General features: G+C 47.9%; 2 protein-coding genes across 5 annotated transcripts in view; one reads left to right on the forward strand and one right to left on the reverse strand.

Annotated features, from left to right (window-relative positions):
• The window catches only part of LOC144943932 (coiled-coil domain-containing protein 85C-like), a 50,304-nt gene extending 38,940 nt beyond the window's left edge, over window positions 1-11,364 (forward strand). For all 4 annotated transcript variants that reach the window (XM_078871815.1, XM_078871814.1, XM_078871816.1 and 1 more), the window contains 4 exons: window positions 1,171-1,247; window positions 3,757-3,879; window positions 7,361-7,450; window positions 9,093-11,364. In XM_078871815.1, coding sequence (XP_078727941.1) covers window positions 1,171-1,247; window positions 3,757-3,879; window positions 7,361-7,450; window positions 9,093-9,188 — 386 coding nt within the window. In that variant the 3' untranslated portion in view covers window positions 9,189-11,364. The remainder of the gene's footprint in view (window positions 1-1,170; window positions 1,248-3,756; window positions 3,880-7,360; window positions 7,451-9,092) is intronic.
• The window catches only part of LOC144943931 (fibulin-5-like), a 610,861-nt gene that overhangs the window by 59,585 nt on the left and 537,934 nt on the right, over window positions 1-13,342 (reverse strand). The window lies entirely within an intron of this gene.

Genomic DNA, 13,342 nt, shown 5'->3' on the forward strand with positions numbered 1-13,342 from the left:
ATCTGCCATGGTTTGTGCAGTGGATGCGGTTTAGGGTGGACCATGAGCTTGATAACGGAAATTAGTGACGGAAATATTCGTCAAAGGAAGTGGCTGAGGGGTATTTATTTATTTACGAGTGGACCAAAATAATAATGCGTGATAATGACAATGATGGCCCACCCCGCAATTATCTTTGTAAAGTCTTGGCTGTAATTAGCTGCGTCTTCTTCTCCTTGGCGGTGTTGATGGAGGGCACTTTGCATCACACCAGCCCGCGATCGCTTTCCGTGTGGAAATTAGCGAGGGCGGAGATGCCTCTGCAAGTCTGGAATTTGTCTGTGAGAGACAACCACATTACGTTCCAAATGTAACCATTCAAGTTCCTGGGTCCAATTTCTTGATTCCTTTTTGATGCTTAAAAAAAAAAGGTGTTCATTATTCTCACGTCCCAACTGGCCGCAAACCTCACAACTCTGTAAAACCACGAGAAAAAGAATGAGAAAAGAAATCGAAGATCACACGTCACAAAAATTACTAAACGTGTGTGACAGCGAAAGCAATGGCAGCGTGAATACTGTCGAGCAAAAAGGAACTTGATGATTGGTATTTCACAAAAGGTCGCTCTTAGGGAGAACATTGACAAGCATCAATGACGAGAGGTGTCTGATTCCGGTCCTGAGATCACCCCCATCAACAACCCGCACTGACCAGCATGGTGAAGTATGGTCAAACAACTCCCGTGACTGCCATGGGGTGGGGAGCCCTTCATCTAGGAACAGATTGGCTAAGCGCTGTAAATCATAATAATTATTGCGCTGTTTTTCGCAAGTTCCAGCTGCATACACAGGGACTCCTCTACTTACGAACAAGTTAGGTTCCAAAGGTCTGTTCGTAAGTCGATTTGTACACTAAACACAGGGAATGGCTTTACAAGTTGTATAATCTCCTGTAGACGTAGATGCCACTGGTTCTTCACGTTCTGCAGATGTAGATGCCACCACCGCTATCCATTGTGTGGTGCGGTTGAACTTGCGATTCTCGGTCCGAACATACGGGACAGGTTTGTTCGTATCTCTGGAAGTTCATAGGTCGAATGTTCGCAAGCACAGGTGTCCCTGTACTTGGCTTGTTTGTTCCACGACTCTACTTATTATCAAGAGCGATGTCGTTGTTTTTTCATGTTCACAGAAACGTGCGACGGTTACAGCCATCTCACCCAGAACCGGAGGATTCTGTCAGAAATGGACACAAGACCTCGGACCCAGGTAGCTATTATTATTGTCTGCCATGAACCATCCACTGCTGGGATGTACTGTAGTTAAAAACTTAAAAAATATATTTTACCAGGTAAGGCCCACTGAGCTATATAGTTTTTTTTAGAAGCGACCTGGCCACAAATGATAACTCAACGAAGTGGCTTATCGTGTGGCCGTTCATAGCACCCAAATACTCTGAACACGTGATGTTGATTAAAATTGTGGAGGGAAAAACCGGAGGACCCCGAGAAAAATCCACGCGACCACGGAGAGAGACATGCAAACTCCAAATATACAGCAGGCGTCAGGGTTGAGATCAAACCCTCGACCTCCTGTATACGAGGCGAGGTAGTTAACATCTCACCACAATGGCGTCCATGTAGTAGTGTATTTAAACACACTAACACGCAAAGAAAAATCCCAGCTTTAAAAGCACAACTTTATGTATCAACCTATCCCTATAGTAATTAATATAAAGGCAACTCTGTATGTGCTGTTGTGGATGATTGACTAGCAAAGATATGAGGAGGCATAGGTCCATCTCTCCACTCAGTAACAATACAACGTCTTGTCAGCCTGTGAGAGGCAGCATACCACACTGCTGACTGCCTTTGAACTCTCCCAGAGTTAATAACGGGAGATAATAACAGCAGAAACCATGCTTCTCCCCTGCAGCCATAGTTACACCCTTTGCTCCCTCGATTCCCAGCCACGGAAAACTCCCAGTGGTGAGCGGTAGGTCTTTGGGCCCTGACTTCACCAATTTGCACTGACCAGCGTGGCGAGGTATGGTCAACAAACGTTCATGACCGGCACGGTGCAGGGTAAGATGTGAGACTGATGTGAGAATAGTTTGCATTGTAACCGTTGAAGAGCACGGGCTATTTCTTTTGTGTTGGTAGGTTGATCATGTCTCGTAGGAATACGGTTCCTGCCGCGGTGTAATGTGTGATAGATCATCATGGCTGCTATGCATTTCCACGTGTTAAGCCACTTCGCTGAGCTATAAATTGTGGCCAGGTTGCTTCTGAAAAATAAGCTAATAGCTGAGTGGGCTTCAGCTGCTAACATAAACATACTTTAGCTTTATTTTTATTTTTCGTGATTTGTTTACCTTTCCGATACTTTGCTCTCCTATCGTCTTTTTTGTATCGTTTGTTGTTGTCACGTTCTGACCCCATGCCCTAACTGGACATCTGTGAAAAAAAGAGCTTCATAGCTCATCGGAATCCTCCAGTATAAATAAATATTCTGATTCTATCAAAGGTCAGCACACTGGACTCGCAATCCAGAGGTCACCAGTTCCATCTCCCGGTGAGGCATCTGAAGCAAATGGAAGAGTGTGGCCTAATAGCCTCTTGGAAGGGCTTTCTGGAGGTGTCCCGCTTTGCGAAAGCTGTTCTGCCACCTTTCAAACTCGTGCATGGCACTGCGTGTAGTGTATAATGATGATAATAACAATACTTGAGAACGTCACCGACTTTGACAAAGGTGCACCCAAGTTCGCTGTGTCTGGAATGTGTTTAACGTGGCATGGTCTTTATTTGTCACATTTTTGGCCGAACCCCGTGTCTCTGACGTGGCTGCTTTTTTGCACATTTGAATGTATTATTCGGATTCGGATACGGAATCGGAATTTTTATTTATTAGGATCAGAATATTGATTCACGCTGGAGGAATCCGATGAGCTATGAAGCTATTTTTCACAGCACATCGTGCACATCTACCCTGATGATTGAATAGCAGGGCGATCCATTTATAGCAGGGCAATACATCTAGAGCAGGGCGGTCCACAGTGTGTGGGAAGGTGTTAATGTAGCAGTAGATTTACGAAGTCCTGTACATTCAATTATTATGATTAAATGCGTATCCATGCTGCAAGTAAGCTAAAGGTACAGCTCTGCAATCACTTGCTAGCAGCACTGCTGACAGAATGGCCTCCATCAGAGGGAGCTCTAGTGAGCCCCTCTCGAAAGTGTTTGGCCTACTCTTCCACCCTGACCTGATGTCTTGGAAGATTTAGGAGTACCCACACTTCATCCCACCACGTGCAATCTGCCGATCATCCTGCGGTGGCCCCGTTTACACCGCTAGGTGGACGGAGGCGGTGGGAATGGATTTAAGAAACTTTAGCCCATCGCTTCAACTGCCGCGCCAGGAGATCGAACTTAACCGGCCACCTCAGAATTGTACGTGCCATAAAAAAGGGCCGTATTGCCCGAAACGTCACCTATTTATATATCTTTCCTGTTAGGCAAAAGCGTTATTGACGAACGTGTGGAGTTTTTAAATGATTTTATTTTTTGTGCTTTAGCGCCACTGCCAAGGCAGCAGCAGCATCACCAAATAATCCCGGTTGCAATATCCCATTACGCCCGCGGCAACATCCCTACACATCCATCCACGTGGAGTGGAGTAAGAGTTGTTTCTATATTTTATTGCCTCTGTTTCCCATGGAGAACGGGGCGATGACACTGACGCATTACCCCCCCCCCCCGCCTGCCGTCGTTCCCACCAGCTCCCCACTTTGTCTGGAGGCAGCGGTGGTCTGGTGGGGGGGCGACGAGTGGGATCTGCTTCTCACATACCAGGCCTGGGTCGGCCCACAGCCTCCTCCTTCGCTCCTCAGTACGGCGGCACCGTGAGTCAGTCCCCGCGTTCCAGCCGGGGCCCCTCCGCCAGCTTTGCAAAATCGAGGGGTGTTTTTTAGGTTTTTTTCTTGGTGTTTTAGGATTTGTCTTGGCTCAAGCGAAGAGCCATTGGGCAATAAGTGCTCGTTTTCGATGGGGTACACCTGGTTACGCCGCCACCGTGGGAGCCTGCTTACAGCAACAATAAAATCGCGCGAACAAAACACGCAGGTCAAGTTCTGAACGGAAAGACTGTGCGTCAACATCACGGTACAACGAGCACAAAACATACAAGGCTAATAGAGCTAATTTCTTCTGAACTGCTTTTTGTATTGAATTTGTGGTCCTTCCCCTCAGCTCCAATAGGCATGGTTGGCTACGTACGGCACGAAAGAAGTTCAACATACATACACTGCATCAAGTACACAGAGCAATCAATAGGCTGCATTCTCTCCTTTCTCCCCCACCCACCTTTTGTTAAGAGTTCCACTTTTCCCTGCTGGTGTCTTGTTGCTTCTGCCAGTGTCTTTGTGTTCTGTTACCTGCAGTGGTCTAAATGTAAAAGTAGAATTCATGGGAGGAAACCTGTTCGTCTGACAGCAGCAAAGGTTCACTGCCGTTCCATCATCTGCAGAACCGTCATCGTATAGGAAGTGTTTAGTAGGGACAACACGTGTGTTGGGTGGCATACCAGCCCCATTTACATAACTGGTAATACAGTGTAGTATACGTGTTAACCTTATTTAGTAATATATATTAAGACTCAATTTGTGTTGTTGTGCAGTCAGGCTTGCTAGAACAATAATATTGATCTCGAAAGCGAGTAGGTTGATGGAGTAGATTGATGGAATAACATATATGTATTTTGATATGTGGAGACTTAGTTTTAATGGAGTAATTCTAAAATAATTTACTGAATTTTGTTCATCCACTGCTGTATCTCCATGCTTTATTGTGTGTATGAATGCCACCCATATCGTGAGCCAATCAACACACAACTGAACACTGCCAAGTTGTTTTCAGAGACCAAAAATATCGCTCTTGATGCTGCTGATATCGCTTGGCCTTCACAAACAACTCCACAACGTTTATAAGTTCGCTGCGAGAGAAACTTGGCTCGCGAGGGTGAAATATTTGCTTGCAGACAACACGTCGCTGACTTTTTTTGGCTCTGGCGCAGAAGAGGCTTAAAACCAAGACACTTGCAGCCAGGAATGTGCACGGTGCAGGGAGGAGAGGGCCTTACTCGGGGTGACCTTTGAGCCTTGCCAAATCTCCGCTCCCTTGTTCTATCATTTAACCCCCGCTCATTCGCTCCTCTGCCCCCTGCGCCCTCCCAGCACAGCCGTGGAATGCCATGTGTTTTTTTTTATAAATCTCTTAAGTTTCAAACAAGACACACGAGAACCCGTAAAAAGCACTCGGCCTTTGTGCATTGGTTCAAATGACCGTCGGCGGTGGTTATTCATCGAACAAAGACGGTCACTGAATCGCGCACTTTCAGATGTGCTTCTGCGGCCGTCTGGAACGCTCTTCCTTGCGATATTAGTAAGCAACTGAAGCTACGCACTTTTAAATCATCTCGATTCAAAACTCTGCTTTTTTGTGTCTAGTTTGTTATCCAATTAACGAATCACGGGCACCTGTCTTCATCAGTGACCGTTCCAGAGAAATTATTCAGTTTTACAAAACGTTACATTATTCAAATCTCACGCGAACAACAACGTGGCGATTTTTTTTATTTCAGTAGTTGCCGTTATTTCTCAATTCTGAATGGAATCCCAAGTGACTGCCGTTTGTGGAGTTTTTTTTTTCTAACGTTCATTTTAAGTGTAAAGAAATCTCCAGTACCCTTTTATCAAGGAGATGTCGTGCGGAGGCAGGGCCTGCCCCAGGGCTGCTCTGCGTCACTCCAGCAAGAGATGACACCGACAGTCACTGCTGCCCCACCCCCCACACGCCAAAGACAAAGATCCCCGGTATAGCCTGAACAGCTTTTTGGGCCAAGTTCTCTTAGCGAGCACCGATGAATGCTGGCACAGCACACGGGGGGATGGGTTGCGAACACCACGCCCGGCCGCCTTTTTCCCCCGAGTGGCAATGTTTTACACACGTGCTCATTTGAGGCTGAGTCGACCTAGGGGAGGCCCAGAACCGGATCAGATAATCGTTACTGATGTTGGCCGGGAGCAGGAATCGAACTCGGGTCGCCTGGTTCGTTCCGCAGCGCGCTAACCGCTACACCACCATTCACCACACACCACACACGCCTCACACACCACGCGCATTCCACACTGCCCCCGCTTGCTCACCGCTAATCGGTTGGGTGGAGTGGTTCGCGCATGGCACCGCACAACCATTTCGAGAGGTACAGGTGCAGCCCTGCAATCGGTTGCTTTGCCAGTACCACTGCTGGCAGAAGGGCCTTCAACAATAGAGGGAGTTCTAGAGAGCCCCTCTGGAGGGTATTTGGTCTTCTCTTCCATGCTGGCCACATATCTTTGGAGAGGTGGGAGTATCCACAACAAACAGTAATAATCTTACTGGTAGGAACCTCCTGGTTACACCAGCCCACGGGATTATTGTGTCCGTCCGTCGTGCATCCAAAAATGGGATGGGCTGGGTGGAGAGGGGAGGGTGGGGAGGGGCTGGGTGGGGAGGGTGGGGAAGGGCTGGGTGGGGAGGGTGGGGCTGGGTGGGGGGTGGGAGGGGTGGGGCTGGGTGGGGAGGGGCTGGTCACCCCGTGGTGCCCTTATAAAACTCAACGTTTAACCTACTCACGCCGGCTTGTGCCCGCCCTCAGTCGGCCATATTTGCGGAATACACCACGCCGCCGTTGACCCTGGCCATTGACCGAGCAACCCAACGTTCCTACCAGCTCCCTCCGCAGGATTGTGTTTTACATTTATTTGTAAGGCGCCTTCCACTAATATCTCAAGGCGCCTGAAGCCAGCCCCAACACCGCACGTGACCTGCACACGTGTATTACTCCCTTGAGTTGCACCGTTTTACACTATTGGGTGGACACAGCCAAGGGAGGATGGGGAGAGATTTGCTGACCCCCCGTGCCCCTAGTGGACATCTGTGAAAAAGAGCTTCATAGCCCATCGGATTGCTCCTGCAGTTTAAATAAATAATCTGACTCAAGAAACTTTTGCCCCATTGTTTCAACTGGCACACTACGCAAGCTTGAGCTGGCAACCTCTGGATTGTAAGGCCAGTATGCTAAGCGAACCAGCTAACAAATAATTTAACTGAAATAAATTACCAGCCACACATTCCAGTGTTATCTGAAATGTGCTTAAGCCCTCCTTTTGACTTAGAATGAGTACCCAATACAGTGTTGAACATACCAGTGGACAAAAGCGACCGTAAGTTTCGGGTTTCATTACCGACTCCCTTGTAAGGTGAAAGTTGACAAGCTGATGGAAATGATTGCGGTGAAATGAAGTTGGTTGATATCGGTGTGTGTGTGTGTTGAATCTCTTGCAGAGTCGAGAAGAAATGCGGGGAGGAATTGATGAAGGCTCTTCCCCCGAGATCAGTGAGCAGGAGAAGGCCAAAGTGAGAGAGATGTGTAACGTAAGCCTGGGACCTTATACACCTTCACATATAGGCGGTGTGAATGAGCACTCGGTTCTTACCTCGCATTGCTTGACTGTGCAATAATTACGTTGTGATGAATTACGTTATGAAAATTGCGTTGTGATAACCGCAGCGGACAATGCGGTGTGCCACAGAGTACGAAAGGGACCCAGAAAATCGTGGTTATATTTTTCATGGATTTCACGATGAATGGTCCCACGGATTTCAGGAGCAATTGCGAACTACGAACAATCCATGTACTTGGTTATTTTGGTAAAGTCACGTAGATAGAAAATAAAAATAATGATAAAATAAATTGACAAAATAATAAATATAAAATAATAAAAGCAGCCTAATGAAGACCGCTTGTGTTGCGATCGAAACGTCGTGGGTTTTTTGCTTTTATTTTCAATTTATTATTCCGCGGATTCGAGAAATTTGCGAATGATCAGATAATTGTAGTTCTGCTGGAGCATCATGTTATCCAATTAGATGAGTGATTGAACTGATAATTCGTAGGTTAACTCGATAACGCAAAGAGTCGGATAACCCAGCTCTATCGAATATGAGAATCTCAGCTGACCTGTCAAAATTCTGAGAGTAGTGGGAGAAATAACCCCACATGAACCGTGCAGCTCCCTTGTCCTGAACAGAGTTGACTGGTCACTCCGTACCAGCACCAGCGAGAGAGAGACTCTATTGTTTCTGTAGCGTTTGTGTCCAGTGGCATCATTAAGCTGAATGCATTGCGCTAATGTGGATGGCCTGCTAGTTTGTCTTTTTTTTGTCTGCAGAAGGTTTTTAATTGGGGCGTTGTTGCAGTCTGGCCAAGCCACGAGTACAAAGTGGTTCATTCATGCGCAGAATGTCGAGGGATATGGAAAAACCCGTCAGCGAGTTGACGGTTTTTTTCTTCCCTCCAGTGCGTTTAAAAAATATTTTTTCTGTCTCAGTGCCGCCTTTCATGCTTTTTGGTCATAAAATATGTATAACAAGTTGGTGCGGCTCACAGGATTGTGAGATTATTGCTGTGCCCTCGCTGGCAGTCGCTATCGCGCAGTTGGGTCCAACACTCGGGAAACGCCGATGGGCAGAATTGATCAACTACATGAAATTCGAAGTCTTAGATGTGCAGTCCAACAACGGATTTAGCTGCACTGCCCTCTATTGCGCACAACGTATTGGTCAGATACTGTTACGAAAGTCAGGGCGTTTGCTATCAGAGGTGTGTTGGCCATTGCATCAAAGGGGGGTGGTGGTGTAGTGGTTCGCACGCTGTGCTACGAACCCAATGACCTGAGTTCGATTCCCGCTCACGGCCAACAGCAGTGACGATTATCTGAACTGGTCATGAGCCTCTCCTAGGTCGACTCAGCCTCAAATGAGTACCTGGTGCGATGTGTGAACATCGCTACTAGGGAACAAAGGCGAACTGGCGTGGTGCTGGCCACCCACCCCCTTGTGTGCCACAATGCCAGGCCTTCATAAGTACTCGCGAATAGCACTTGCCCCAACAATCTGTTAAAGGCTACACGGGGGATCATTATCTTTGAAGGGACATGCCGAGAGCATGTATGACGTGTCGTCTGTCCATCATACACACACACACACCACTTATCTATTTCTCCCCATTGGCCAGATGGTCCTGCGAAAGTTGGGGACTGGAGGCCCAGCCCCTAAGTCGAGCATTTTCCAGAATCTGGACAGCGGACATCACAGCACCAGCTCCTACTGACGGCTGCAAACCTTATGAGCTATTTTGCCAAGCTGCCTTTTCACTTTACCGGAACTCTGTCCAGTCGCGTGAAACACACCGAGTACTGTCTTGCCTGCATTTGTCATTTGAAGCACTGCAATTTAAGATTCGCTTTCACTGAAGGTGTTTTATGAAACCGGTCGCTGGTGGGCGGACGTATTGAATTCAGAATCAGAAACTTGATTTACACCGGAGGAGGGATCCGATGAGCTATGAAGCTTCTTTTTTAACAGATGTCCCAGTAGGGGCGGGTCAGCAAGTTACAACAACAAACAATACAAAACAACAAACCGACCGCAGTTATTGAGCTCCGTTTTCTATGTGAAGCTTTCCAGGCGAAGCCAGTCGCACTCGCGCGCTGACCAAACGTTATCTGAGAAGCACAAAAGCCGCCAAGTGGATCTGTGGTTGGACAAAAAACGCCGCCATGCATCGCTTTGTGCCATCATTCGGATGTCCCGGTGACCGGTGCTCGCTGCTGAATGTTGCTCGGACGCCAAGGGATCTCATCAGTGATTCAGGTAGTTTATCCCTTTGTCGAGTTACTACTGTATAAATATATAATCCTATCATTATTATTTTGGGTTTCGTTAGGTCCTCGGGTTGAATTTATTTTTCTACGATAAAAATAAACAAAAAAATAATCACAGTGCAATATTACAGCGTTGCAATAACAAGTGAGAGTATGGCCAATATCCAACTCGCACACACATCCTGTTTTCTCCCTGTCCAACGGTTCGGGCTTATGCCTTCGAGTGCATCCCTGCTGAGTGGATCAGGTTGTGGTGCGTCCCGTGTTCATTGTAGTAACTATTATTTACGAGAGGAAAGTTCCCTTTGCTGAGCGACGCCCCCCCCCCCCCCAATAGCCCCCTACCCCTGGGTGCCCCCCCCACTTCCATAACCCCCCCCCACCTCATGCGCCGGGCGTGAAGCAACGGGGAGGGAGCCAATGAGAAGGAGGCCCGATGGGCGACGCATGGCCTCCGACCGATCAGAATTCCGGTGGCGAACGACAACACAACCACGGCAATCGATAACGCCTGGTAAAGAGACAGCTTTAAATACAGCTCTGTTTAATGATGAGAAGCCTCAACCACCACCACAACGGGACAACGCATGCGGGCTGGCAGAAAGCAGGCAAGGTCCCAGAGCGTTGCAAAGGGTGGCCCAGATGTCTTGTGACGCCCCCAATTAATTTACCCCTAATTTTTTTTTTTACTTTGCATATTCATTTTTGTTTTGAATGAACTTTAACAAAATATTAATTTTTTTTAAGTTTATTAGGGGGGGGGGTTTACAAGACATCTGGACCACCCTGTACTATACACGTAATCACAACTGTCAACCCGTACGGTTGACCCCGTATTCTTGTACAGGGAAATAAGAGTTTTCAGGTCCATACAGCATACAGCCGTTTCAATACGGGCAAACATTTTTGTGTGCCTATGTTTCTCGCTTGCAATGGGGCTTTGTAGGATGAGCGTTGAGATGTTTCAGGGGTGACCCAATGAGGTCGGAATTGGTCTGTAATAAAGTAGGCACTGGTCAGGAGTTGACAGGGTATGCGTAATGTGGCGGACACATGGCACGCATGCCAGGCATTGTGGGAGTCATGCCTTCCTGCTGTTTGTGAGCAGCACAAATTTTTCTTGCTAATCCACAAACGGGAGTGTGCGGACACCAGAGACGCCTCGGGTTGCCACCCGTCCCGGTTTTCACAGGATCATCACTGATGGAGCTATCCCGGGAAAAGTCCTCCCGGGACATGAAATGCCCCGATGTGTATCAGCTGTGTATTCACACACATGTCCTTTGAGTTTCTCATCAATTATTCTCGAAGAAACCAGGAAAAGGACCTCATTAAATATCTTATAACCCCGCGCAAACAATGCCGGTGTAAAACGTGTAAATATAGCATCACTTGTAAAGCGTGTGACGATATTCTGGGGTAAACAGAAGTGTTGGATTATCCTAACGCTCCGTGATGCGACTGCCAAACAGGGCCTCACGTTCAGGACGATCTCGCGCGCTCCTGATGAACACGTGACGCACCACGTGCTTCCCTGCCTGCCTGTGTGTGTGTGTCACCGCTCGGAAATTGTCGCGTGATATTTTATTCTCCGTGTTTTATCAAAATAAATTTCACAAAATGCTGAAAGGTTTCTGACAAAAGGACATTACTGTTCACGTGAGATATTGCCTGTACCTTGCGATTCGAGTTGGTAATGTCCAGCAACAAGATTGTGTCGTTCCACATTTACCGATGTACTCCCCCCCTCCCCCCATTCAAATCAACTCGTTCCTTGCCGCTGCACGCGCCCGATTATTGTTCAACGCGTCCCCACGTGACGCAATTAGCGATGAGCGCTATCTGCGTTAATAGAACCGATTGAGATTGAGATCTCGGTGTGTGACAGCTGTACACGTGTTCCGTGTGACGTCGACGGCGTTAATTGTTTGGCGTGTCACGTGGGGACATGTTGAACAATCGTCGGGCGCGTGCGGCGCGGAACGAGTTAATTCGTATCTTAAATGGGGGGGGGATGGGGGGTAAAATTGGGGGGTGGGGGGGGTAAATTGGTAAACGCGGAAAGACGAAGCGTGGCCTGGAGTTTTGGACACCCTGCACGAATGTGGTTGATTGAAAACTAATTTCTTTAGAACTTCCTTTTGTGTTTAGTTTGTTGCCCCCCCTCGCCCCCGTATCTCTGATTAGCACAGTTGGTTACGTAGGGTGCGAAAGAAGTTCCACATCGAACATACATTGGCCAAACACCCAAATGCACTGCACTCCTGAACAGGCGTATTGAGACTAACTGCGACTTGGCATTAGTAAATATCACTTTTATTGCATTTGCAATGGCGTACACACACACCGTATTCTCCACCCGACAGCCAATCGATTCAGATGTCACGTGATAAAACGGCCTCACAGGAGCGTGACGAGCCCGGGGGCCAGGGGGTGCCTTGACCCCCCTCCCCCCGGTGGCCAAAGCTTCGAGTTGGGGCCCCTCTCGACAACCACCAGAAGATTTTTGTTTTCAACAATATTGGGGCCCCCACCTAACCGATTCCCGCACACCCCCAGAACTTGATGATGTCGTTGACGACGCCACTGCTGCCTTCGGCGCACCTGTGGGTGTTGCTGGAGAGAAATCCACAGCGCTCAACGATTGGATTACGGACGTTTTTTTTCTGCGACACTTCTTACCACCAGCATCATCGGGCAGTTGCCAGAACTGAAGAAAAAAATGATCCTCCAGTCTTGGGAACTTAAATAGGCGCCGTGGTGTCATCAACGCACGCCCATCGATGACGTCTGTTTAAAGAGGCGCTCACATCGGACACAGCTGGACCGCAGAACACTGGGCCACTGATTTAACCAGGTAAGCCGAATGAAATGTTGTCGTGGAAGGCCTGAGATAACCATGGGATGTATAGTTTTACAAGTGAGTTGTCGGTAATGGGGGAAATATATAGTTGTATAATCTATGACACTGGCACACAGCCACTGTCCGGTTATAAAATGTTGACCAGGTAAGCTGAATGAAATATTGTCGTGGAAGGCCTGAAGCAATCATGGGATGTATATTTTTACAATTGAGTTGGCGGTAATCGGAAGAAAACATATATATGACACTGGGAACAGCCGCCTACCCTGTTCTATAAGCCATATGGACGAGGCTTTAACGTCCCCTTTCCAGCAGCCACACTGCACGACGAGACACGCACAGGTACAGCCGTCTTGTCGATCTGCAGCAGTTCGCTGCTGGATGAGGGCCTCTCCTCACTCCTGGCTGTGGTTGTTTGATGATCTGACGAGATCGGGTGCAATGCGGGCGATTTGGGTCTTTATAAGTCGATCGCTGTGGAATTTACAAAAAAAAAGCATTGATTGCAGTGCGGGCAAGCAGGCAAGCTGGCTTGGGCCACGTGTCTTGCCCACGTGCTGTGCCATCGTCCCAGGTGTGTGGCAGCGGTAGTTTGGAAATAATGGCAGACACGCGCAGACAATGCCATCGAATACTTAACCACAGAGACACAGCGGCCAGTAACGTAATTCGCGATGAAATGGGCAGACGCAGAGATCCAATTAACGCCGTGAAATAGACGGATAGACGAACAGACGG

This window comes from Lampetra fluviatilis, chromosome 33 (genome assembly GCF_964198595.1).
Source record: "Lampetra fluviatilis chromosome 33, kcLamFluv1.1, whole genome shotgun sequence".
In the NCBI taxonomy this organism is placed as follows: domain Eukaryota; kingdom Metazoa; phylum Chordata; class Hyperoartia; order Petromyzontiformes; family Petromyzontidae; genus Lampetra; species Lampetra fluviatilis.